The 26706-nt window shown below is 40.0% G+C and overlaps 1 protein-coding gene and 1 long non-coding RNA gene across 3 annotated transcripts in view; one reads left to right on the top strand and one right to left on the bottom strand.

Annotated features, from left to right (window-relative positions):
* Nucleotides 1–22496, top strand: part of ABCC8 (ATP binding cassette subfamily C member 8) — a 77552-nt gene extending 55056 nt beyond the window's left edge. The window contains exons 24-40 of the mRNA XM_035328392.1: nucleotides 522–647; nucleotides 1339–1438; nucleotides 2002–2249; nucleotides 3249–3409; nucleotides 4530–4599; nucleotides 5217–5374; nucleotides 6598–6690; nucleotides 10281–10383; nucleotides 11793–11906; nucleotides 12526–12646; nucleotides 12798–12928; nucleotides 13675–13753; nucleotides 14621–14729; nucleotides 16169–16272; nucleotides 17072–17205; nucleotides 18558–18620; nucleotides 21846–22496. Of these exons, the coding sequence (XP_035184283.1) occupies nucleotides 522–647; nucleotides 1339–1438; nucleotides 2002–2249; nucleotides 3249–3409; nucleotides 4530–4599; nucleotides 5217–5374; nucleotides 6598–6690; nucleotides 10281–10383; nucleotides 11793–11906; nucleotides 12526–12646; nucleotides 12798–12928; nucleotides 13675–13753; nucleotides 14621–14729; nucleotides 16169–16272; nucleotides 17072–17205; nucleotides 18558–18620; nucleotides 21846–21983 (2052 nt within the window). The 3' untranslated portion in view covers nucleotides 21984–22496. The remainder of the gene's footprint in view (nucleotides 1–521; nucleotides 648–1338; nucleotides 1439–2001; nucleotides 2250–3248; nucleotides 3410–4529; nucleotides 4600–5216; nucleotides 5375–6597; nucleotides 6691–10280; nucleotides 10384–11792; nucleotides 11907–12525; nucleotides 12647–12797; nucleotides 12929–13674; nucleotides 13754–14620; nucleotides 14730–16168; nucleotides 16273–17071; nucleotides 17206–18557; nucleotides 18621–21845) is intronic.
* LOC118168206 lies at nucleotides 12525–25460 on the bottom strand. Of its 2 annotated transcripts, XR_004751421.1 has the most exons (4): nucleotides 25171–25460; nucleotides 20753–20887; nucleotides 13648–13945; nucleotides 12525–12853 (listed from the first exon to the last, which is right to left on the bottom strand). It is a non-coding gene; the product is annotated as an uncharacterized LOC118168206 (long non-coding RNA). The 2 variants fall into 2 exon arrangements; XR_004751420.1 differs by lacking the exons at nucleotides 20753–20887; nucleotides 25171–25460 and adding an exon at nucleotides 14219–14435 and having other exon boundaries at nucleotides 13648–14094.
* Between the last annotated feature and the right edge of the window lie 1246 nt (nucleotides 25461–26706).

Below are 26706 nucleotides of genomic sequence, written 5' to 3' on the forward strand. Positions count from 1 at the left end.
ATATATAATTATTTTTTTTCAGACTGCATCTACCATTTATGCTTTTAAAAGCTTTAGGGACTCAAAATCCCTAGCTTTTCCTTATCAAGTCCATGATATCAAACAGACGGTGGAGCCAGCATGCTCGTATCTAATTGCCTGAACGAGGGTAAAATTTATTGCACGCAGTGTGTTGCTAAAAGCCTTTCCCTTTTAGGAGGTAAGAGAACTCTAAAATCTTATCTTGCTAATGACTTGTATTTAGAAAGAGTAATGCATTCTCCTGTCTGCTGAAGAGGACACCATTCTTTTTTCTTACTTAAAAGCAACCTTCCATTCAGAAAGTCTGGAGCGCAGGAAGCTTCTGGTTTTGCAGCACCTCAAGTAAAAGGGACGAAGTTGAAAGATAACCATCTGTTTTTAAAAGACTAATTTGTTCATAGAAACATTGTTATAGACGAGAAATTCTGTCCACGCACAACTTATCCTTAAAATAAATAGAGATATAGGTGACTCCACAACTTCTGTTTTTAACTTTTTAGATAATTGCAATGAAGGATGGCAACATCCAGAGAGAAGGAACACTCAAGGACATTCAGAAATCTGAGACTGAGCTTTTTGAACACTGGAAGACGCTAATGAATCGACAAGACCAAGAGCTGGAGAAGGTTTTTGATGGGCTAGGCAATTAACATTTGTGAAAAAATGTGACAGTTTTTTTTTTAGGTTGTAAATATTAGCCAGGATTGACATTGTGTGATTTCTAACTTGGTATGAATGTACTATTACTGTTAAGATTTTCTTTATCTATTATTTATTAAGAGAAAATTCCTGCATCTGGACTTCTCACACTTCCTTGATATTGTTGACTCTGGCCTATTCTTATAATGAAATCCTGTCAAAATATTCCTGTCTAAGGAATATTAAATTTGGCCATTTTAAGGAAAAAGCATTGGTAATGTGGGATACTGACAACTGTTTCTATAAAATACACTTGAATTTACATCATTAGGCAAAATTTTTCCAGATGTGCATGTAACAGGCCCTCCGAATCCCAAATCTCTTTAATACTACAACAGAAAATTAACAAGATGTTCATCTTAGTTCTTTTAATGCAGGGATATCTGTCCAAGCTAGGAACCCAAGACTCAGAGTTCTGGGACTGACAACCTGAAATTAATGTCAGTTATATAATTTATGGCCTTTGGTTTTACATAGTGGTGGGATATCAGTCATGACTGCCTTCTGTAAGATTCTCACTACTTTAACTGATGTTCTGATTGATAACAAGCTTTTTCACGGTTAGTAATTGTTTGATTAATTCTCCGGTTGAAAGCACACTAACCCGTCCTTTTTTAGGAGACTATAATTGAAAGAAAAACTGTTCTGGAAAGAACGAACCTCCGGAGGACTATGTATTCCCGTGAAGCTCTGCTGAAAGACGATGAAGAAGATGAAGGTAAAAGGCCATTTAGGCCCAGTACCACTGTGTTACTGTTTTACAGTTAAATTGTATTAGAAAGAATTAACAACTTGTAAACTGGCAAGAGAATTGTTTTTTAGGTGGGTCATGGTTTGTAAGAGAGCTGTATCTATTGAGTTTATGTCTAGACTACAATGTTTTGACCATTCAGAAGTCGTAGCTTCCATCAAACTTCTGAGGGTTTTTTTATTATATTTGAACACAATTTGGTAGTCAGAGATGAAATAACATTGAATATTTCTGTTGGTATGTTGGGTGAGCTTCAAACCTATCAGTAGCTGAGCACACTTGTTTAAGGTTTTACCTAGAAAAAAAAATGCATTTCTTTAATCAAGTCAACACTTTTAAACTACCAAATCTTGTTACCGTGTATTACTACTAACTTTAGCAAAGTCATATGTGTTTGCCTGAGTAAATTTCATTTTAAGCCATCCTTTATCTTTTATTATAATTCATCTTTTGTAGCTGCCGCTTGCCAGTTCCTATGAAAGGTCTGTAAATCAGTGAGATGTACTTTTTTTTTTTCCTACATGTTGCAGAAGAAGTAACAGAAAGTGATGATGAAGACAACCTGTCCTCTGTGCTTCATCAGAGAGCAAAGATGCCCTGGAGAGCTTGTGGAAAATACCTCAGCGCGGCAGGAATCCTCCTTCTGCCGCTGCTGGTTCTGTCCCAGCTGCTGAAGCACACAGTGATGGTGGCCATTGACTACTGCCTGGCGCGATGGACCTCAGACGCCATTTCTGAGAAAATGGAGCTAGAGATGAAAAACTGCTCTCAGTGTGTGGTATGTAAAGTCTCGTTTACCTTTCTCCTGTGACTTAACCAGTGGTGATCTCCCACTGCCAGAATCTACTCCAAGGTTTGTATGCAACATACTATATTCCACACTGGAGTGGCTTTATTACTCAAAACCATTTTGAAGGTTAATGCATGTTTGGGAACACAGTGCAATAAAGCTAACAATTAAGTTTTGTTCATTGTTGTTCTTCTGTTCTCCTACGTTTTCGTCATTTGACTGATATGCCTAGACCTTGGACTCTAAAGTGATTTTGATATTGCAGCTCTTTCATCTTTCTCCTGTACCGCAGCATTCTCACTGCAGTAGGGCATTCAGGTTTTGGAATATATGGTAAACTGGGTTTTTCTGATGAGCACACTATTTTGGTTGTTCTTTGTGTGAATTTCATATGGAACTGACTCTGGTGTTACCTAGCAGGGTACTCTGTATGTACAAAGTAATAGCGGAGGGATTTTATTAGAACTGGGATTGCTTTGTTTACAGGAAATTAATGCCTCCAAGAATCTACATGAATGTTTGGAGGTTTTTGTTTGATTTCACTGGAATCATTCTTTTCATCTCTAAAAGATGTTGGATTTGATGCTGGATTTGAATATGAAATTAATATTTCAAAATAAAAGCTATTGTATTCTATTCTCATTCAAAGATGAGACCCAACCCCCAAGCTGTAATAAATGCTTCAAAGATGTGTTTTGTTCCTTCAGATGAAATTACCAAAAAATATTAATCTTTTTAATAGTATTCTGTGATTTTAAACTTCTAATTTCTCTCTTATTTTTCATTCAGATGCTCCCCTCTCTGAAGGATTAACAAATTGTGGTTTAACATGGTTGAAAATCATTGGCAATTTAATTTAGGGGGGATTTGGGGAAGGAAAAAGGATTTACTGCTTACATTATTTTTCAGTCCTGCATTTGTGTTTTTACAGTAATTTTTAAGCAGAATTTACAATGAATAATTGGTTGTTCTTTCTTTGTTTCTTAGATTTTCGACCATTCTCCATATTCAAAAATTTTCAGCGTTCTATGTTGTCTTGGAATTGTATTATGTCTTGTCACATCCATAGCAGTGGAGTGGACTGGCTTGAAAGTCACCAAAAAGCTGCACTCTTCTTTACTAAATAAGATAATTTTGGCACCAATGAGGTATTCCTCTGATTACAATACAAACTGTATGGTAGACATTTTGTATTCCTTAGTTCAAAGCAGTCTTTCTAAGCACCATTTTTAGTATGAAGCGACGCTGAATCACGTTATAATGCATCATTGATAATCACCAGGTACCAAACTACGGAGCAGTTTTTGAAAATGGTACCCAGGCTGCTCAAGTTCCCGGACAATAAGTCAAGCGCCTCTCCCATCTGACTGTGACTTCAGATACTAACTTCCTAGCATCTTTCATTTCTCTTTGCTGTTTTTAATTAAGGAGAAAACACAATTATTGATGAATATGTTGTACAGTTCATACAGTGTGTGCGTCATAATGTTAATCACTGGAAATATTTACTGTCAGGCAATGATTGTGCAAGCCCATGAAAGATAATGAGCCTAGGCAAGTGTCATCACAGGCATCTGTAGTGTATGCTGGGATTGCACAGATAGCAGTAAAGGCCTTTGTTGTCCTGTGGAAGTTTTATTTCTAATGCTGTCACATTAAAGTTTTAGCTTGATTCAAACTTGCAACTGTTACTGAACATTAGGAAAAAGACATTCTTATTTTTAAGCTACCAATATTTGACCCAGAATTCTTGAAGGAAGTATAAACATGGAGAACTTCATTGCTTTTTTAAAAAAACTTTTTTTTTTCAAACTTCAGATTCAGCGTAAGCTATTGGACAGTTAATTATAAAGCAATTATGAAGTTTGTATTTTGCATTTGCATATGCAAATGTAAAGGAAAGGCCTTTTAATGTATTATGCCAGGAGTTGTTCTTATGCATTTCTGTTCCCAGAAAAATGCAAGGCTTGTGATTGAATTTGGCTTGTGCTTTTCATGAACTGAAGAGTTTTCAGATTGCTGATCTGAAAGTATTCTGTTCTATGCAAATCACACGATTGCAGCTCTTAGGTGGTAAAGGGAGCTGAGCAGATGTTCGCTGTTTTTGCAATCAAGACTGCCGTTTTATTGGAAACCCATAGTTAACATCGAAAAATAAGGAACTTTACTGTGGTTGTTGATTGTGGCACAGTGCCTAGCTGAAAAGGGAGAGAAAAAAATATTTTCATATCAGTATTGTAACCTTTCCCACTCATTGTCTCATTTCAGGTTTTTTGAAACAACACCTCTGGGAAGCATACTGAACAGATTTTCAGCTGATTGCAACACCATTGACCAGGTACTGAATAAATAAACTCAAGCTCCTGAGGTATCTTATTTTTCTCAGTTGGAAAGATTGGATTTTCATTTCTTACACTGTTATTTAGGTGAAGTTTACTGATGATCTGTAATTTCTAATATTATATCAATTTGTATCACAACTTTCTAGGTTCAGGATGAATTCCTCATCTTTAAATGCACATAAGTGCATTTAATAAGTGGAAAAAACACTTATTTGATTAAGCTGCCCTGCAGGGGCCTTGCTTAATTTTTTTCCATCTTAGTGAAAAGGGAAGAGAAAGTAGATCAATATCAATATCCCCAAATTAAGAGCATCTACTTTTTTAATGAGTGAGCAAACATATTAATTTGAGACATATGAGAAAATGAAATGAGAAAAAGGCCTGAAATATTAATGACTAAAATTCTAATTGCCCATATTTACCCCAGACTGCACTGCCTTCCGTAACCCAGCAGTCAATTCAAAAGCAGACCTGTAAGTTTAGTGTTTCAGATCCTTTTTTTTTTTTTCCTTGTGTTATTAGGAGACCAGTATATGAAATAATGTTATCTTTTAGTTGTTATGTTGATATGTTATGCGTTTATTTCTCTGAACCTGTGTGCTTCTTTATCTAGCATATCCCTGCTACCCTGGAGTGCTTGAGTCGCTCCACTTTGCTGTGTGTATCTGCTCTTGCTGTAATTTCATACGTCACGCCGATGTTTCTCATTGCCCTGGTTCCCCTTGCAATCATGTGTTACTTCATCCAGAAGTACTTCCGAGTCGCATCACGGTAAGAGCACAGACCATTGTCCTGGATATTGAAACGTCTGCAATGCACAGTTGCAGAATTGCAGTGCTAAGGAACTTTCTTTTTACATTTGGTCCTGTCAAAAACATGGCCTTGTCTGAAAGCAAGCCAAATCCACTGTAGTGAAAACGTGTCATTTTTCAAGTGCCTCCTGTCTGCAGCTCTTCAAACAAAACTTCTGGTAGGCAGGAGTAGGGTTTTTGTCCATGATCAAAGTTTCTTAGATTTCATGGAACACAAAACAAACAAACAAAAAATAACAAAACAAAACAAAAAAATACAACAGATTCTGTCCTCCCCAAGGGCTGCATGATCTCCTTGGACATGTCCAAGGAAATGTGGTGAGAGAGCAGAGAACATGGTGTTCCACCTGCCCATCCAGGCAGAGAGGCTGGAGCATTACATTACCCTGCTAGTAGTTCTGCCCATGCTTCCTGGTGGCTCCTGCATGCAGGAACATCCTCACTTGTTCCTGGAGTCTTTGAGATTTTAACAAGTTGAAAAATTTCTGACGTATCTGTGATTTTCTCCTCCTATGGTTGTGCTACTTCCCACATGGTAGTGCTCGACAAGCCTTTGCAGCAACACTGCATTTTTTCCTTCATCTATGCATGGATCAAGAGGGAGTCTTTGCAACCAATTCTACTTGCTGCTGGAAGGTCTTGAGACCAAATAGAATTTCACCCAACGTGTGCTTCCAGTGATTCGATGGCAAAACATGAAATTGAGAAGCAAGATCAGTGCAGGTTCTTATTTACTGAGTGTATAAATTCTGTTGTTAGCTCAGTGTGAAGTTGTGCTGTCATTTGAGGACAGAGAAGGACAGAGAGGAATTTGCATTCTGCCGCCTTCTTAACTGGAGCTGTCCCATTAAATTCATATTCAGCATAGAACCAGAATTGTGTTGAAATGAATAAACAATTGAATGTAAGACACAGTAATACAGGAGAAACGAGGGAAGGCGGTGAAGGAAAAGACCTATTCAGAACTCCAGGGTCATGTGCACTAAAATTTAAACAGAAAAGTCGTCCTGGGGACTTCATTTCCTGCTCAGAGACCTGTAGCACTTTCTTTCAATGCATCTGAATGTTACACATATAATTATTGTGCTGATGTTATTCCCTTTCGCTTTCTGAAACTGCTCCAGGAGAATAACTGCACAACAAAACTGATTTTTACAAAATTCTTTTCATAACCCTTTCCAGGGATCTGCAGCAGCTGGATGACAGCACTCAGCTACCATTGCTTTCCCATTTTTCAGAGACTGTTGAAGGTCTGACCACCATCCGAGCCTTCAGGTATAGTTTTATAAGAAAACATCTATCACCTCACTTTTGAATATCCACCTCTGATTCTTTTCTGCAAGTGTGTAGATCCAAGAATCCGTCATTTGGATCACCTGGAATCCACAGTCCCAAAAGCACTAGTAATGGAAGCTGTGAAACGCTAAGGACCTTTAACACTAAGCATTTTGCATGGAAGGGAGTTACTGTAGAAAAACAAACTAATGTGTGTCAGCTGCCCTGCAGTAAATCTCCACACAGTCGCACGCAGCCTGAAAAAAACTTTGTGGGCAAATGTGATTTAAGAAGCTAAATTGGCTTGCAATTACCGCAGCATGCGGCGTGGCAGACTTTGTGTTTGGACAGTTTCCATGGAACAACTAATATGCAGCAACGTGTTATGCCAGGATAATTTGTGTATGGGTCGATGTCCTGGTAAGATAAACTGTGCGTGCTAGCAACTTCAGAAGCTCCAGTCACACCTTAAGCTATTTTCCAGGTTGCTAGCTGAAAATGTGGTTGTTTATATTGGTTTTGAAAATACGTGACTCGGAGACACAGTCTTTTATCACCTGTTTTGATTCGTTTTTCTGTCTACATAAGATCACAAGAGCAGCCTATGAATACCTGATGACATGCCTGGGCTGTGTATCTGTGTTACAGAAATGGCAGTCACACCGACACTAGTAGAGTTGCCACTGCTGAGCTAACCAGATGCTTTCTTTGCACTAGTGCTATTTTTGTCCTTTCCAGTTGACACAAGTGCAGTCAACCGTCTTCCACACCCATCTCATCTAGATGTCTACATGTTTTGCCAGTTAATACTGTTACTGTTCTATCTGTGAAACAGAATATTTATTCTTCTTAACCTGTAGATCTAATTTTATAGTAGAAGTAATGCACGAAGTTACACTATTATTAAACAATTCTAACTGGGATATCAGGAGTTCAATAAAAGAATAACCAGTGTAAAACCTTGTTTGTTTTTGGCTGAAGATAGCTACCTAAGAGTGGTAGAACAGCAAATTTCCATTTTTAATAGCTGTTATTATATATTTAACTTAAGTGCCAACATTATTCTCTAGTTTGTAGCTATGTCTATGTTCACTTCCAAAGATACTTAATTTATATTTTAATTGTTGCTTTTCTCATTTACCCATATAAGCTTTTACTTTATCAAAAGGATCTTTAGGGTATTATGGCTGTATATTTTCAATTTTTAATACACTAAGTTATATTTACTGCTATCTAGCTAATATTTTCAGCCACTCGGACCATTTCCTCTTGATTCTTCCTGTCACGATGAATTCGTCTGTCAAAGAATTGTATTTAGTGCCTCTTTTTTTCTTAAGCCCTGCACTAAGTGATGCATCTGTGACCCAAGCAGCTACGTGCTTTCAGTAGGTTCTGTATTCCATCTGCCTGCCAGCCTCCTGCATCAGCTGGTAACCTAGCTATTTTTAGGACTGTGAAGCTTTTGAGCTGCCTAACATATTAGCAGGAGTGGAGTTCAGACTTGCTAGCTTGAGCATCCCTAAAAATAACACTAATTCAGGAATCTAGTCATATAGTTAGGAGGTGCCAGCTGTTCCTGAAGTGTCCTTACGCTTGGCAATTCCCCATCCCGCACTTACTCAGAATGCATAAGGGAAGAAATGTGCAAAAAAATCCAGAGGGAGATCAGAAAGACAGCTACTGCTGCAGCTAAAAATACACCTCACACAGATGCCCAGGCCTGATTTATAGTTTGCAGGTGCTCTGTGGCACTTTAGGAAGTATTGGTTGGTGCCAAGTCATTGATAAATGTAGATGTGAAAGTTTCTGCAAAGACTGGGTTGTATTCTCAGAGACTGGTAATCTGGGGACATTTTCTGAAGAGAAATTCTGGTATTTCTGCAGTACCCCACCAACAATGGTAACTTTGTCTGTACTGCCTTTCCATGTGTGTACTCATGACTGACTCATAATGCATACCTCGCATCTTTTAAGGCATACCTACATCGCATAATGTCTCATGGTATGGAGATGCCAAAGTTAAATGTGACTGAATGGGTTCTGGAAGCAGTACAACCATTTCTACGTGGTAGGGCGCCAAGAGTAATTAGTCCTGAGGAAAGGCAGGGATCACTAGCTCTGCACTGGGTGATGCTAGTGCTCACTTTCAGGAGCAACCATTCTACACCGTGCAAACACACCAACATGGTCAGAGCCAGCCCTGGCTTCTCGGAACCATTTTGTGTTGCACACAGCAGACACATCTATTATGTCTTGGCACATAACTAAGTTGTCAACAGCTAAATTATTTCCACAAAGTTGCACTTCCTTTTCTGAAAAGCATAAGCGATTTATGTCGGAACTTTATTATACTGTACTCAAAAGAAGGATTAAGATACTTCGAGGTGGACAAATCTGAAAGAATCTCTAAGCCATGTAGTGCATATTAAAACATTGCCATATCTTTCTTTCAAACCAGTATACAGGGAGCTGAGTTTATAAATAAGTACTGCTTGCTGCAACCACAATATCAAAGGATGTAAGTAGGGCAAAGTTTATAGAGAGGTTAGCAAGTTGTTTTAAATTTCCTAATGTAATAGAGTGGGGAAAAGGCAAGCTTCTGGGTGCATAAATTAGATCTTCAGGCCTTCAAGCTTCTGTTACTACCCTGAGAAAGGTTTTTGTGCCACCCTTCTCCTGTATTATTAGGCATAATTACTGACTTTATTAACATCACATTAATTTACACCTGTACAAATAAATAGGCCCAGCTAAAGGAGTGAGTGGTTGACTTGTGTGCCTGCCAAGATCTCAGTCTAAATACATGTAGCTGGGAATCACTCCTTATCAGTTATGTTCAAGGCAGAATTCATTCATGCAGCTTTTCTCATGAGTATAAGTGGGTGCAGGTCCTCTATAATAAACTGCAAACAGAACTTTTTACCATTAATCTTATTTTGTATTTTGTGGCTAGCTCATTTGTGAGGAAAAAACGGTTCTTTCCACTCTGTTAACTTTTTGTTGCACCGTATGCTTGGCCTTTTGTTTTCCAAAGTGCTGCAGTCATTAGTAATAAGGACAAACATGTAATTAACACTAGGGCTACCATTACCAGAGGTACTTTGAGTTTATGCTTTTAAAATGGTCACAGTTTCTAGGCTCTACAGTAATATAAATTTTAAAACCTTAGCTTATATGATAAACTGAGAAGAGGAACTACATTCTGCATGTGCTAATACTTCTTTCCACAAGTACATGCGTGTATTGGATCTCTTGGGTTTTCATTTTGTTTTGTCTTTAATCTCAGATTTGTCTTTCTCACAGTTAGTATGTAGTAAAAGGCAATTAGAAACTGCCCCCTGTGTATCAGAAGTCCTACACAGAGTTTCATCAGTGCAGTAACATCCGTTTACTCCCGGGGACAGTTTACATGTGTCTAATACAAATCTATGAGTGATGTCACTCCGAACTACTGACAGACCGACTTAAACCTGTGTCAAACTCTCCATGAACACAGGTCCCCCAGAATTAAATAATACTTATCATTTTTCCAATATTCTAAGGCCTGACTGTTTTCTGTTGGTTTTGTTTGTTTGTTTTTCTTCTTTAAGGTATGAAGCAAAATTTCGACAAAAGCTTCTTGAATACACAGATTCCAACAACATTGCTTCCCTTTTCCTTACAGCTGCTAATCGATGGCTAGAAGTTCGCATGGCAAGTACTTTTTTTTTTGTATACACAAGGAATTGATTTAACTTCATTCCAAGCAATCTGATGAAGCATGCACAGTTATCCAGCCTCATCTGTGTTCTGAAGCTATACCTTTGCCATAGATAGATAAATACCTGTACTGAACATGTGCCCGAACCATCCAGAAAACTGAATGGCGTAGGGATTTTTCCTGTAGCCTGCAGCTGTTTCTCCAAGACAGGAATAATTTTTAAATGTCATATTTCTTCCTTTGTGTATGGAAGAGTGGTCAGAGAGTTTCTCTGGCTGTGTTGCCAGATAGAATGCATTTGTGAGACCGTTAGCCACTGCAGGCCTTTGCATTGTCAGTCCCCCAGGAGCATTTCAACATCACAGAAGGTCTCTTAATAAGCAGAAGGATGCAGACAGGTTTTTGCCTGTTTTGGGTCATCTGAAGAATGTTAAACATACTCAGTTGCTCATTTCCTCAGAGTGCTTGGCAAAGTGGACTGGCATAAAAAAATATTTATTAAAAATAATTCTTTAAAATTCAGTCAAGGAGTTTTATCTGGTAGATGATGACATTTGTACCAGGTTTTGATAGATACAGGTGCAGTACTGCTGCTAATGGTAACGTGGGCTCTTTTTATGTGCGCTCAGTGTAAGTCATAGTTTGTGTTACTCTACCTCCATTTTGGACTCCATGTTAGCTGATGTCTTTTGCTACTTAAATTCTGCTAGTGAGTATAATAAGATTTTATTAGTTTTAAATGTTCAGTCATAGATGATCTGAACTCTCAAGTTCTGGCTCTAATACCTGTGTCACGAAACAGTACAAGCATAGAAGAATAACAACTTCCCTCCAACAAAGTTCATTTTCTAGTCTGTTACATAATTTTATTCAAAGTCTTGTCTTTGAGAAATCAAATCACTAATGATCTTAATTAAAGTGACAAAAGTCCATCCTGAGTAAACACAAACCAACTAATGGTTACGTGCTGTGCAAGAACAGCTTGTCTGCACAAATGTGATGGTAGCCACCCAGAAGCAACTGCTGTGCCTCCCAGCACTTTGTCCTCAGCCACGGAGAGGCTGTGCTCACAGAGGATCATGTGAGCATTTCTCTCACCTACCACAGGTAACAACTGCATCGTTTCAGCCTTCTCTGTGACATACTTAAGATACCTGGTGTTGACTTTTCCAGAAGATTAGGAGTGCTGGTGCAACTCCTGTGTACAAAAGCATTTCCAAACAGCACAGCTATGCTAAAGGCAATGCGAATGGATTCACAGGCAGGGTCAGAGGAGTTACGTGGTGTCTTCTGCCTCTGTCTTCAAACTGGGCAATGGGTTTGGGTTTTGGTACGCAAAGTTATGAGAACATTTTGATCATTTGTAGACTTATAGTGATGGAGTTTATTCATATTCCTTCAGGAGTACATTGGAGCGTGTGTGGTACTCATAGCCGCTGTCACTTCTATTACCAGTTGCCTGTATAGAAAACTCTCTTCAGGACTTGTAGGCTTGGGACTAACCTATGCTCTTATGGTAAGAATCTTGGGACCCTTCTTGTCTCTCCCAAACATTTTTTTTGTAATTCTTCAGGACACAAAGATGAACAAGAAGATTGAAGGTATCTGTGTAACTATCCACGGGTACTGTAACATGACTGAAACCAAGTGTTAACTTCAATTTCCATTAAGTGGTTGACGTATTTGAGAGTACTCTTTTTAATTTTCTAGATAAGTATTCACAGAAGCAGTAGTTCAACTGTGTCAACCAAATATTGCCAAATTGCATCATATTTTTATAATGTCTTCCCTTGTGAATAATAATATTGTTTCAGTGCATCGATCATAATTATGACTAAATACATCATTCCAGACTGTCAAACCTTTTTAGTTACCAAATGAGGTCTTTCCACTTGTCTTTACTGTTTTCTTTCCTCTTTGCTGTTGGTGTAGATCTCCATAGTATCAATCTCTGTGCTCTGCAGTCAGGAAATGTAACCTGAAGTCATTGTTGTCACCCTGTCGTACCACGCAGTTCATTCACAACTTCAGCTTACTAAGGCTGAACAAGTGTTCAGGAATATAAGGTGCATGCTGGTCAAATGATGCAAACTGCTAAAAATCTGGAATTTAGGAGTTTGTTTGCTTTACATCAGGTGTCTAACTATCTGAATTGGATGGTTCGTAACCTGGCTGATATGGAGATCCAGCTGGGTGCAGTGAAAAGAATCCATGGCCTTCTCAAAACAGAAGCTGAAAATTATGAAGGGCTCCTTTGTAAGTGCAGTTTTGTGCAGCATGCAGAAAGAGCTTGCTGAAATACTAATGATTTTGCAGTGTATTACCATGAATAACTCAGTAAATCACTTAATGATACGATGAATTCAGAGAGGGTGGTTGTATTTGTTCCCCTATGCTCCTGGCACAGCTTCCTCGCAGATTCCCCAGAACTGGCCAGACAGAGGCGAGATCCAAATCCAGAACCTCAGTGTCCGATACGACAGCAACTTAAAGCCAGTGCTAAAGCACGTCAATGCCCACATTTCTCCAGGACAAAAGGTAAATAACTGAATTGATTTTGAAAAGCTTCTTAGACTAGCATATCATAGAAACCACAGACTTGGGGGGAAAAAAGAAAACAAAACAAAACAAAAAAACGGTATGTTTTAATGACTGAATTACAGACTTTTTTCTCAAAAAGAATGTAGTGCACTGGAGAGGGATCTGTGGGTTTTTTAGTTTGTTGTGCTTAGGAGTATATTACAGTGAGAAGTTAGAACTACACACCATTTCTCAGTATCCCAGTGCACTGCTGTCAGCACACAGTGATGAAAGAAGTGACAATGACCCCTTATTGCGTTAGATCTACTTTCCATCATTCCCATGTGGTTCCCCTGCAGTTATTCCCATCGTTACTCTTCTGCCTGGTTGTGTCTCTTTTTTCTCAGTTATTTTTCTCCTCCTTAATCCTGTTTGCCTGTGTCCTTCCTGCTCAACAAGGCCACCTCCAGATCCTAAGCTTTGCTGGCAGCACTGGCCAGCCCTCCTGCTCCTCTGTGTCACTCCCCACTTGTTTCTGTACATAGGACTGGCCTTGATTTATCCCTAAATGCTCAGACCTTTAAAGACAAAGACTAATTAGAGATGCTGTTATGGCCAGTGCAGTTTGACTGAACTGTCAGGAGTATGTGATGATCATGTAGATTGGAATAGTACCTCCACCTTAAATGTCGAATACAGACACTTTTCATTCACTTGATGTGTCCATTTTCATTCACTTGATGTTCATCTTCTTTGTGTCACAGATTGGGATCTGCGGCCGAACAGGCAGTGGAAAATCTTCCTTCTCTCTTGCATTTTTCAGAATGGTTGACACTTTTGAGGGTAAGATTACACTTTTTTGTGTTGGTCAAGCTTAGTTCCTGAAGGTGCATTGATATTCCTTTCCTGAATAGCAGCAGCTTTGCAGTGCACTTTTTGAATCTGAGATACACTCTCTGGGCTTGTTTAAGTATGGTGTCATCTGTCATCTAACAGCTGTGCCATTGACTAGCTGGATCAATAAAAATTCTCACTCTACATAACAGAAGCAAGAGTTCAGGAGTGACAGAAGACAGCCTTTTCTGCTGCTAAATCACAGCAGCAGGAGCAAAGCAGAAAAGGAGAAAAGTGTTCAAGTATAAGCAAGGATCTGCACACCAGGCATAGAGAGGATTCACTGGGGACTGCAGCTTGGCCTGATGCCATGGAATTTCCTGCCGTATCTCCTGCTGTGTATGCCATGGCCACCTGCCTCAGAGATTGCCTCCCTGTGTGTCCTAAGAATCCTAGCCTCAGTTTCCCAGCCACATCACCCACAGGGCCCTTACATGAAACCAGACAGTTGTCGTACTTGAAGATAAAATTTCAGAGTGCTCCATAGTAATTTGGCTTTCTGAAATGACCGTTTCCCTTGGTTCCCTTCTTAATTGAAGTAACCTCTTTCCTTGTTGTTTGCTACATTTTTATTAATGGTCAAGCAGATAAGTAGCGTGTCTATCCATTTCTTAAAATAGTACAGGTCTACCTTACACAAAAGAGAATAGTGCGTGCTGCTTAACCTAAACTTGTTTCATTAGTGAATAAAGGGATATGCAGTTCAAGGCCTGTTCCTGCTGCAATGCATTGCAAGCTGAAAGTGAGCCATGTCTTTGCCAGCAGCTGTGTGGCGTGATAAACAGTCCAGCAGACTCTCCATTTTCTTTTGAATAGGAAGAATTATCATCGATGGTATAGATATCGCTAAGCTCCCCTTACAGACATTGAGATCCAGGCTATCAATCATTCTCCAAGACCCTATTTTATTCAGCGGAACGATCCGGTAAGCACTGAGCTCTAGCAATAGAAAAATAGTGACTATCTGCATTGTCCCATGTAATGACTTCTACAAAACTGCTGATAGCAAACTGTTCGGTTTTGATCGCCTCAGTTTGGGTAGGCAGGATCCCTGCTTTCTGTCTGTGCCTTTTACCTGCTGCTACCAGAGTGCCCCTTCCCAGTGCCCGAGGCTGGTCAGCATGCTGTCAGCAGAAGGCAGCCCATGCCGGGGAACTAGGGAGCATAACTACTGCTTCAGGATTTTGTCGTCAGTTTAGCCCACCAACAAACACACCATCAAACACCCGTAACCGCTCTGCACTCATTGAAATCTTTATTCTCCTATGTGTTTTTGCTTCTGTCTGCCTTAAAAAATGAGATGGAGAAAATGCCGACTTAAAAAATAATAAATAAATAAAAATAAAAAGGTAGAAAAAGGGGAAGCAGCAGAACTATATGAGAAGTTCTAAGAAGTTCATTAGAAGTGCAGGACTTGTAGGGTGTTTTATCTTGGAGCCTCTATCCTCTGATGCTTTTCTAGTCTTTGAGATATTCTTTCATCTGTGAGATCAAACGCCTTGTTTATGCTTTACTTTTTTTTTCCACCTCTTCCTTCTTCTTTAAGAAGATGATGCAGTAAAAACAGTGGAAAAAAATTCCATAGTTTCCAATAAATGTCACTCCCTATCTCAGTGTCGTTCACCTTAAAAAGGAACTGTATAATCCTCAGTACAGAGTCGCATCACCTGCAGTTATAGTTTTATAAGAAAAGTCATTAGAGTTCACTGAAAATGATAGAGGTTTCTGCAGTTTGCTGACTTGAGACTAATACAGATCCCAAGATTATCTCCTGAGTTTCCCTGAATAAAGCATGATTCATTTATGTCAGACGACAAGGCAACTGTATACCTTTGTTTTAATAATTTACCTATTCAAAAATTTATTTCAGAGCCATCACTGGTTACTCAGAGCACATACAGTAGCAGTAAACAGTAAAAACAAAGTGTCCCATACCACTGAATCTTTTATTTCTGATTATCATCCTGTATATTGATATGATCTGAGATTCACATTCATTGCTATCAATCTGGGGCCCCAGCAAGCAAAAATAACATTAATCTGTTCATAAATCCAAGATGTATTCAGTTGGAGTGAAGACTTGCATTTCATAAATCATAATGAAGCTTGACTGCTCTGTTTAGCACTTCCTTATCACTGAGGGACAAAGGGACATATTGGATTTAAAAGGCAGAGCCGGAAGGATGAGAGATGTTGAATGCTGACCAAGTCTGCTAAATGCAGTGGATTTATACCAGTAAGAGATAGCAGGTCTTTAGCATATGATTCAGGTTATTTGTGGTTTTGTTTCTGGGCACACCAAAAGAAGAAATACATTGCAGAAGTTGATACTAACTAATGTTCTTGAATTGCATCTAACTGTAGGTTTAACTTGGACCCAGAGAAAAAGTGCACTGACAGCATGCTGTGGGAAGCACTGGAAATAGCACAGCTCAAGCATGTGGTGAAAGCGCTACCTGGGGGCCTAGGTAATAAGACTTCCTTCTTGTGAAGACGAACAGAACAGCAACAGAATCACATTCTGTTCTTCACAACAGAACAGCGTTTCACATTGCCTATTTATTAAAAAGGCAGTTGCTGAAGGGAAACCTTCTGAGGTTTATGGGAGGTGACAAAAAGTGCGTGCTTGCAGGCAAAGGTGCTAGATCCATCTAATTCCCTTACCAACTGCACCTGTGGGGCAGAATCCTGTTTCTTTTTCAAATTAATGGTAAAATGGTTTTATTTCAGCATGTCTTTGTTATTGTGGGTCACGAGTCTTGTGAATTCAGAGAAGATGTCACAAATCACATGTTACCTAGAATATGTTCTTTTGCATTTTACAATCTTCCATTGCGTAGACAATTCAAAGGGGGAATGAAAGTTTAAAGGTGTGAATTATTTGGTTATGCAAAAGCAAGCAAAAACTTGACAATAAAGATGCACACACACAAAACCAAAAACCACAGACCCTTAAAATGCTAAGTTAGAAAGCCTGGGAGTAAGGAAATGATGGCTGCCCCTTGCACCGTGATGCAGTGCCCTAGACTGCACACATCTCAGAGAAACTCGCTCTTAAACACCCTTAGCTACTTTGATGTCTAATATGTATAAAGAACATAGCGAGACAGAGGTACTGGTTATTTTGAGCAGTAGATATAAGCAGACAAAATTGGGCCATCAGCAGCTTCAGAGGGTAGGAAATGTTACTTTGAAAAAAGTGCTCTGCTCATATCCATCCCTCTCATCCACACCTCACAAATAATGTTTTTGCTGTATCCTTTCCAGATGCTATAGTCACAGAAGGGGGTGAAAATTTTAGCCAGGGCCAAAGACAGCTGTTCTGCTTAGCAAGGGCTTTTGTGCGGAAGACCAGCATCTTCATCATGGACGAAGCCACAGCATCTATTGACATGGCAACGGTGAGTTTGGAATGTTTCCAATTTCTTTTATTCTTTGAGGGGGAGACAATTGTTAATATGAAAAGAAAAATTGAGAAGATGATTGTCTACACTGTAACGTGCTTATACCATGTTTACTGCAGACTTGTTTATATGTCCAGGTAGTTGTGCATCATTGCAAACTAGTCTAAAGTGCTTTTAAATCATTTTTTTCTGGGAACTTAAAAGTTATTACAGCAATGTTTGCTTTAGGAAAATGAATTGTGTTATTTTCATTGGCAGTTTGATTTCCTAAAGTAAACAAAGCTTTAGAAGGTCAGCTGCAATGGTCACTGAAGGGTAAACTGGCAAGCAGACAAATTTTCCCAGCATGGTGGGCAGGACAAGTCAGGAAGTTGGAAGTCTTGAAAGCAGGGTCAAAGAAATAAACAAAGACACACTGGATTATTGCATTAATTGCCTGAAATTGCTAGACAGAGGTTAAACCACACAGTAATAGCACACTGACTGGATTTTAGCCAAACAGAACAGTACATTCTTAGGATTTTTTACTTGGTTATGTTGTTATGAGAAATGTTTCGGTGTTCTTCGTGATGACAGTAGTCTGTGAGTGAATAATGTAATTGGAGGGCAGTTATTAAAACAGTTATGATTTTTAATTCTGTAAAATGTTAGTGTGGTAAATGTCAGTACGGTTGGGAATTATGCTGTCCACAGCTCAGTTAAAATGCATTTTGATGCAGTAAGGATACAGTTCATCCCTTGGGACGTGTGTCTAAAGAACAGTTGATAGCAAACAAAGGTGTCTGTGCTAGTGGCATGTAAGCAGTCTGGTATGCAACATGTTTCCTAAACAGGAACAGATGAGTACTGTTTGAGAAAGAACTACACGTTAAAACTATCATAAATTCTTCTTCACTGTTAAATATGCCAGGATCAGCACACTCCCATGCTTATCCCTGCCACCCCATGGGATTAGAAGTCCCCAGTGTGTGGGGACATGCCTGGGCTTTCAGCAGAGCAAAAAATGTACTGCAGAGGTGTCAGCATGCATGCAGCCTGGCAGCACCCTGAATTTGTCTTTAATTTACTACACTGTAAAACTGAGATCAGGATAGTGGGGCTTTGGGAGCCAGAGTGCAGCTCATGTGCGCACAGCACAATGGCAGAGAAGCCCAGAGGCAGTGCAGGTGGCAGGAGCAAGCAGGGCTTACTGGAGACCACTGACTTAAGTTCTGACATGGAATTAATCTTTCATTTCTGCAACAAAGGATGTAATAATCAGTGGTTATTTAAGCCTTCTTCAGAGTATCTGTGTGCCTACTGTGTAACTTCTGTTCTATGAAAAGCAACAAATGTTTTCCTTTTCATAGGAGAACATCCTCCAGAAGGTAGTCATGACTGCATTTGCTGACCGTACCGTGGTTACAATAGCAGTAAGTACAGTCTCTACGGCCATTCTATTCCAAACTAGAATCAGAAAGGCCCCATTTGTTCATTCTTATCAACACTGACAACTTTGTGAATTTGGCCATTAATCTTTTTTTTTTTTTTTTTTTTCAGTGTTTAAGCTTTCTTTTCCATTCTAAACTACTTTCTTATTTAGATACATAACAACAATTTCTTAAATGTGTTGGTCAGTGCTAATTCTCATTACCTGCAAAGGCATACAAGTTTGTGCTCTACTTTCATTTACCCATTTTAGGCTAATTTCTAATGTAACACGACTTTGACTATTGTGCAATACAAGTTTTCTCAAGCTAAAATAATGATTTAACGAAGAGTAAAATTACGTGATTAGTTCTGCCACAGGATAGAGCAATTTTGTTTCAGTATTTAAACAAATGAAGGAGAATTTTACTGACTCCTAAAAACCACCCCATCCCTGTTGACAGTGATTTAATTTAGGTTTGCATGTTCTTGAAATTACAACACAAAGATCTCAAGTATTTGTAAATAAAATTGTTTATAGACCTGAATCAAAGCAGTTGGCTTGACAAATATGTCAGAAGTAATACATCTCTTTGTCCTCAGTTTTTAAAAATACACATTTCAGGGAGCTGAAATACAGTAATTTTGCTTCTTACTATTTAAAGATCAAGCACAATGCCAAAAATGTATGGTCAAGAATAGTACAGCATCTTTCTCTTACAATTAGCAGACGTCTAACAGAAAACCTGATTTATCTCATGGTATCCATTCATCCAAGAAAAGCAAAGGAATAATAAGCACAGAATTTCCGTGTTTCTCTGCATGAAAATACTGAGTTGCATTGCATTTTGCATTTCTGTATCTTTTTGTTTGGAGATGGGCTGAGGAAGTTTTGTTTATTAGCCTTTCATTCTCTTAGTTTTAAACCATGCAATTCAAACAAACAGCACTTGCAGTAAAGTTGTTCAATGTTTTTTCTTCTATTTGTAAATGCAGTCTACGGAAGGTGGGTTTGTATTTGAAATGTTCTTTGGTAGAAACATAACGTGTTGTTTGTGCTTAGGAAGAAAAGTAGTATTGGGTCTATGTTACCATCTATGTTACTTTACCAGGATGGCAGCACTGATTGTGGTCAGACAAGGGCAGTGAGTATAACTGGAATGTGACATTTTGGTCCCCTCCCCCTGCCTGTGGTCTGGATAAATGTCACGTAAAGACTGCAGCAGACAAGTGACTTGTAGATGCCATCAGTGATTATTTTATAGAACACCGGGCTAGGAAGCCACAGAAGGAAATAGAAGACTTGTTTTGATCCTGAGGGTGCCCAAAATCAGACTGAGAACCTTACGGGTGAAGAGTTATTGTGTAACAGGCACCATAGTGTTCTGAGATTAAATATCTAAGTAATAAATATCTAGTAATATCTAGTAATATCTAGTAATTCAAACCAAAAATGGAATGCAGTTACACTCACCTTTAAAAAGTGGCATTTCGTAAAAATGAGGAGGCTTGTTATAAAAAAATATTTTTTAAAGAAAATGGGAGCAAATAATATGATGGGGATCACAAAAATTACTGAAGGATTTTATTCAAAAATCCTAGAGCCAATGCGTGCTTCTTATTAGGAAAGGCTTGAGTAAGGGTAGAAAGAAGCAGTTATGGCTAAGCAAATAAAGAAGGCTATTAGAAACAAGGAGACATTCTTGTAAAGCCTGAACTCATAGCCAAAATGAAGAAAACAGAAATGATCAAAAGCATATTACATAACAGATAATAGTACATAGCACTTGCAGTAAGGCAGGGCAAAAGAATAAAAAAAAAAGCATATGAAAGCAACTTCCAGAAGGCATTAAAAATGATAGCGAATCCCTTAAATACATCAGGAGCAATAAATCCATTGGTTCGTAGGGCCATTTGATGTTGCATACATGAAAGGAACACACAGGAAAGAGAAAGATAGTGCAGAAAAACTAAATGAATTATTTGTAGTATTCACTGAGGAAGAAACTGGGTAGGTTTCTTCCCAATAAAATAAGTTAATCAAACGTTAGGGCTTACTTGAAAAAGGGCAGAGAACAAAAAAAAAAAAAAAAAAAAGAGAAACCATACACTGTATAAAATCATAGTTTGCACATACCTTGAATGTTGTATGTAGTCCCAGCCTCAGAACGACACGTTACAACTGAAAAATGTTGAGAATTGCAGCAAGGAGGATCAGAGGTGTGGAACTGCCCCTGAAGGGGAGCAGCTGAGTAGACTAGGCCTCTTCTGCCTGGAAAAAGGACAATGTAAGGAAATGTGAGAGAGGTCTGCAAAACAGTGAGACAGGGAGAGGGTGTGGGGGGCATGACTGTTTTTTCCAGGCTCTTTTCAGTGGTGCCCAGTGCCAGAACAAGAGGCAATGGCCACCAACTGCAAAGGGCACAAGAGGTTGTCCGGACATAGGAAGCTCCTCTTTACTATGTGGGTGACAGGGCAGTGGCACACGTTGCCCAGAGGGGTTGTGGGGTCTCCTCCCTGGAGGTCTTCTAAAGCTGCCTGGACAAGTTCCTGGACAACCAGCTCTGGGTGGCCCTGCTCGAGCAGGGTTTGGACCAAATGGACCCAGAGGGCCCTTCTAGCCTTAACAATTCCTGCCAGCACAAGGGGTGGAGGCATTAGAGGAAGCTGCAAGGAGTGACGCACAGAACAAACGTAAGAAGGAACTTGTTCAGGCAGTTCAGAGCAGGCCTGGAAAACTCCTTTCCAAAGGTTATGGATGGAAAATCTTTATGAAAATTCAAGGGGAAACATCGGCAAGGTCTTAGGAGAGACATCCCTTCAGCTTTACAAATGGACAAACCACACCAGGCTCAGGAAAACCCCTGATCTAGAAGCATTCTGAGACGGGGAGAGTACTTGAGAGCAGTACCACATGCGCTGCCCTGTTCCCACTCCTCCTGGCTGCCTTCTGGTGGCAATGCTTGGTAGCAGGCATCTGGACTGGGGGTGTCCTTAGCCTAAACTCACGTGACCATTTATACTCAGGTATTACATGTGTTTAGGTATTTGAATATCTACATGGATCGTGATCTTCATATTTGGCTGCAATATTTGCATAGTAAATCAGGATGTAATGTAGGATAAAGTCATCTTAATCAAACTTGATGGGAAGATTAATTTCTGGAAGGCTGTCTTATCCTGGAATGTACTTGGTAGGTATACTGAACTGGCATTTTATTTGTTTTCAGCACCGCGTGCACACGATCCTGAATGCTGATTTGGTTATTGTAATGAAGAGAGGGGTTATTTTGGAATACGACAAGCCTGAGGTTCTGCTAGAACGAGAAGACAGTGTATTTGCTTCTTTTGTACAAGCAGATAAGTAGTAAAAATAAATGAAGCATTTTAAAGTAAAATTGTATTACCTATTTTCTAAAAATGTAAAATACCTGTAAATAAATACTATTTCATAATAAAACTGAGCTTTTCCTTTTTTAATAAAATGAGCTATTTCTCCATCTAAAGTATTAATGAATTAATCTATGTACTCTCTTCTTTTGTATAGTACTATTCTTTTTTATTTTGCTGCCAAAGAATCCTGAAATATGGCTAAGAGAACCTACATGGATAAAATACAACAGGATACACATCAAACAAAAACCTAGCCAGCATGGAATTTCTGTGTAACTCATAAATCTCTCTTGTCATTTTATTACCATGTTATTTTTTATGCATCGTAGCCCTGCTGTAGATAACGCTTATTATTGACTAATGCAGAAGGAAATTATATACCAAAGGTATTTCTGGAAAGCCTGTATCTCTTTTAATCATATGACTATGTAAAGCTTTAATATCTAAATATAAAATTCTATAAAACTTTTTATTGCAGTTTATTGATACTGCTTGTGTCTCTTGGTCTCTTCTTTAAGAAATTAATCACAGTCTAATTCCCTTAGTCTTTCTTAGGCTGCCTTGCCTCTACCCCTACTGAATCATGTATTGATTCCCAAGGGCCAGAGTCCCTCCCACACAGTGAGGAAGCGAAGAGGCCGGAGGCTGTGATAAGGTATCAGTATTTAATGCACACTATTTCCAAAGCACTGCAGATACAACAATTCATCTGGAAACTATCCTTCCAAGTGTGGTAAACAAATGGTATTAAACCTTACACTGTAGCTCAGAGCCACAGGGACTCGACTCATTCTCTCCTAGTTTCACGTAATTCACCCACTGTCACACTGTTTCTAGAGTCACTGTGATCCTTACCCATATATACTCAAGGTAACTTTTAAGCACTGAAATTATCCTAATTTAGCTGGACAACTACTCATTCCTGTCCAAATTCCTATCCAATCAATTAACTGTGGCAATCCTTCTAGGAGTAATTAATGACTAAGCAGTTAGAATGTCAGTGACCCAATGGAAGATTAAAATCAATTTTTCACTGGTATTCTTTTTATAGCATTTTCTTTCACATCCCTTTTTGCCTTCCCCTATTTAAAGAACTCAAAGCATTTGGGAAAAGTACTTTGTGTTTTTTTTTTCTCCTCTCTTTAGCCAGCTAAATTAATTTGAAATCTGTTTTTAAGCGTTTAGTTCCTAGAGGCAGACATCTCCGTGTTCTCATGGGGTACATGATATTTTCAATGCATTACTTCTCTTGTAGCACTGCAGCAGAAGGCAGAAATAGAAGAACTGTTGCTGTTTAAGCAGTGTTACCACTTCCCCAGGGGAAACAGTTTTGTGATGGGACTGAGTAGGTCAGGTTGATGGTCGGGCTCAGTGACCTTGAAGGCCTCTTCCAACCTAGATGATTCTATGATGCTGTCACTTGTACAACACCTAAGGGCATTAAACTCGGGCCAGAGAACATTTGACCAACAGGAGAGCATAGCTCGTGCTACACTCCTGGTTAAAGTGCAGAGGGAGAATATGGTCACACAGACAAAATGCATAAGCTCTTGTCATTGCCACCTGAAGAGAGAAAAGGGGTAGTTGGAGGCATCTGGGAATCATTTTGCTGAGTAGCTTCAAAGAAAAAATAGCTACCCAAATATCGGTGTATGTTCACCCTGAGACACCAGGCGTCTCGTGAAAGCTAGGAAAGGAGAAATTGGACACAGGTGACTGTATCCTTCCAGGGCAGCAGAAGGGCACAGTGAGTGCCAAATAGGTTCCTACTACAGCCATTGTGTGTGCTGCCTCCTAGCTGCCCAGCACCAGCCTAATGCAACTACTCAGCCCATGAAGACTCAGGAAATCACCAGTCTGGTCAACTTGCCTGGAAAGGGATGCAAGGGAGCAAAAGACAGGCTCACAAACATAATATAGCACAGCAATACCGCATTACTAAGCAAAGTATTGCACTAGATTAGAACAAGACAGCCCCAGAGCAGCCATGTGAGGATGGGGAGCTGTTACATCTAGACCCTGTTTCTCCTCTAGCAGGGGGCTTGGCTCAGTCCCAAAGATGTTGGCAGGATAGGCTGCCTCTGGCAATGCAACCAGGGCTTGTTCCACCCTGCTGCCTTCCATAAAGGCTTCCACTACACAAACATCTTTTTGTCTTTATCCCCTTGTCTTACCACAGCCACTTCATCCTGTTGCACTCATTTTTAAGGGAATGCTGTTTTCTTGGAAGGCCAAGAAGCACAGCGTGCCTGCTACATTAGCCCTCTTCCACCTCTGCTCATGCCTTCCTCTGTGATTTTGATTGGCCAGCTCTGATCGCTGCTCTGTTTCCCTGCTCATACAGCGAGGGCATTTGTGAGGCTTAGTTCAGGTTAGGCTAGCACTACACAACCCTTGAAACAAAGGTCTACTTCCACAGGTGCCAAATAAATTTTAAGTTAATAGTTATCTTCTTGGTAGTCATTAAATTAGGAAAAAGCAGCAGAAAAACGTTTTGAAATGTAAAAACTATTTCATGGATGGAAAAAATGTACCCCGCATGATTCCACACTACAGCCTTCAAGTGTGGGTTTGTTCCTGTGAGCCCAATTTGTTCAGCAGCTCTTAACACAAATATGTTGGCTCACACCAAAGATCTGTCACTTTTCTCCTTTAAGTATCTGTCACTTGATCCACAAAGACAGGGCTTCTTTTTGTTCTGCTCTAGAAATTCTTCAGCAGAAGCCACTTGCTTTACGGCCCTATCTAAGCCAACAAGTGCTGGATAGGAAACAGTGAAGGAAAAGAAGGTAAGTGGAAGATGACAGTCCCAATAAAGAACAGAAGGGGAAGCAAGGAAACACCCTTCTAGCACTAGAGTTCAGGATTCCTAAAACCAACAGGGTAAACATGTTCATGCAGCACTCCTTGCTGCAGTAGGCTGCACAGGTCATTCCTAGCACCAGCCTAGGAAGCAATTCACCTTTCTGATACACATTCTTTAAAGCACACTGCCACCTTGGTGCATTTTTTTCATTCTACACTCATGTAGTTGCCGCCCTCTGCAGGAAGAGGTACAGAATAAGACAACAGTAAGAGAAAAGTAAGAAAAAAAAATGCGGCAAGGGCATGTCTATTTCCATCTCTGTAAAAGAGTGCCGTGCTACCAGTAAGTACTACTACATGATGGTGCAGAGCCTCTTTATGATCGCTTCAGAAATGCTGGAAATAACTGCGAAATTGGGAAATCAATCCTGTCAGAAAGAACATTAGTGTCCAAAGACACACAACTAGTCATAGTAGAACAGCAGTAGTAGAAATAGCCTAAAATAACAGTAAGCAATTAATTACAAGTCCTATAATGCCTGCTTAGAGACCTCAAAATGATTATTTAAAAAATACTAATTCTGATGTCCCTTAGTAGGCTACAGTTAGCAGCTGTTGGTGGTGAGAATTAATTCCAACCTCCTCACCTGGCTGGCTCCCAGCCACCAGCTGGGCAATTGCATTGCCCCCACAATCAATAACTGCTTACGGTGTAAACCAGAGCACTTAAGAGCCAAAACTGAAGGGAAAGTCCACCAATGCACGCAATTAGAAAAACACAGTATTAAATCCACTAGAGCTTAAGAAAAAACCCTTATCCAGAATATGCTAGGATGCTTTAGCAAACCTACAACTTTGGTGTCTAGACTGGAATAGAAAGAAAATGCTTAATGACAGTAAGTAAACATGATGGAGAATATTGCTATTTAATCAGCACGACAAAAACATCAGTGTTTTTTAATAACCCACCTTGTCCCGAAGACACGTCTTTGTCTGTATGTACATACACGTATTTATGTGCACACCAGCACCATACCATTACACACAGGTTCTAGTGTCCTGCCTCTTTTTGTTCTGCCTTCTGGCGATTTTGGTGTCTTTGTCACCACGGGTTAACAACATGCAGCCCGCTCGCTCCTTTGCCACTTTTACCACTATTTAGGCAGCAGACATTTTCCTCAGCTGTCAGCTGCCATTACAGCTCAAGTCAGTCCATCAGCTCTTTGGTTGAGAAAAATCCTTCCATAGTAAGGCTGAATAACTCCAGCAGATTTAATGAGAGTGAGTGGGAATGAGCCCTTTAATTCCAGATCTCTTTTTAACTGTTACACCCTTGGCCTTGGCCTCTTCAACAAGCAAGTTTCTTCCCACTCCCTGACTGAATTTCTCATTAGCTAGAGGCTTACAGTAAAATGCATCGGCAAATTGCAGGAATTTAAGACTTCTTTTTCCTTCTGCTGAAGATTTCATTTCACAGGGACTCCCCCAAGCCATTTCCCCCTCAGTTTCACCCAATTATCACCGGGCAGCGATCACACCGGGTAGCCGGCGCTAATGGAAGCCAGCAACTGGCGGCGGGTTCGACCTCGAGCAAATATTGACAGAAACGGCTTCCAGAGGCCGGGAGGGACGCTCGCACCGCCCGCGCTCCCCTTTCCTGAGGTAAACCTGGGGTAAAAACGTAACGAGAAACACCCCCGGCGCTCGCCGGGGAGCCGCTTCCCCCGGGGACGACGATCGGCAGCGGCGCCCGTTACCCGCCGGCCGTTACGCGGAGCTCCGCGCGCGCGCAGGGGGCGCCGCCTCAGCGCCTCGTCCCTCAGCGCCCCGGGGCCGTTCCCGGCTCGGCGACCGCCGCCCCCCGAGGCCGCGACCGGTCGAGCCCGGCCCCAC

Source organism: Oxyura jamaicensis, chromosome 5 (genome assembly GCF_011077185.1).
Source record: "Oxyura jamaicensis isolate SHBP4307 breed ruddy duck chromosome 5, BPBGC_Ojam_1.0, whole genome shotgun sequence".
Lineage (NCBI taxonomy): Eukaryota > Metazoa > Chordata > Aves > Anseriformes > Anatidae > Oxyura > Oxyura jamaicensis.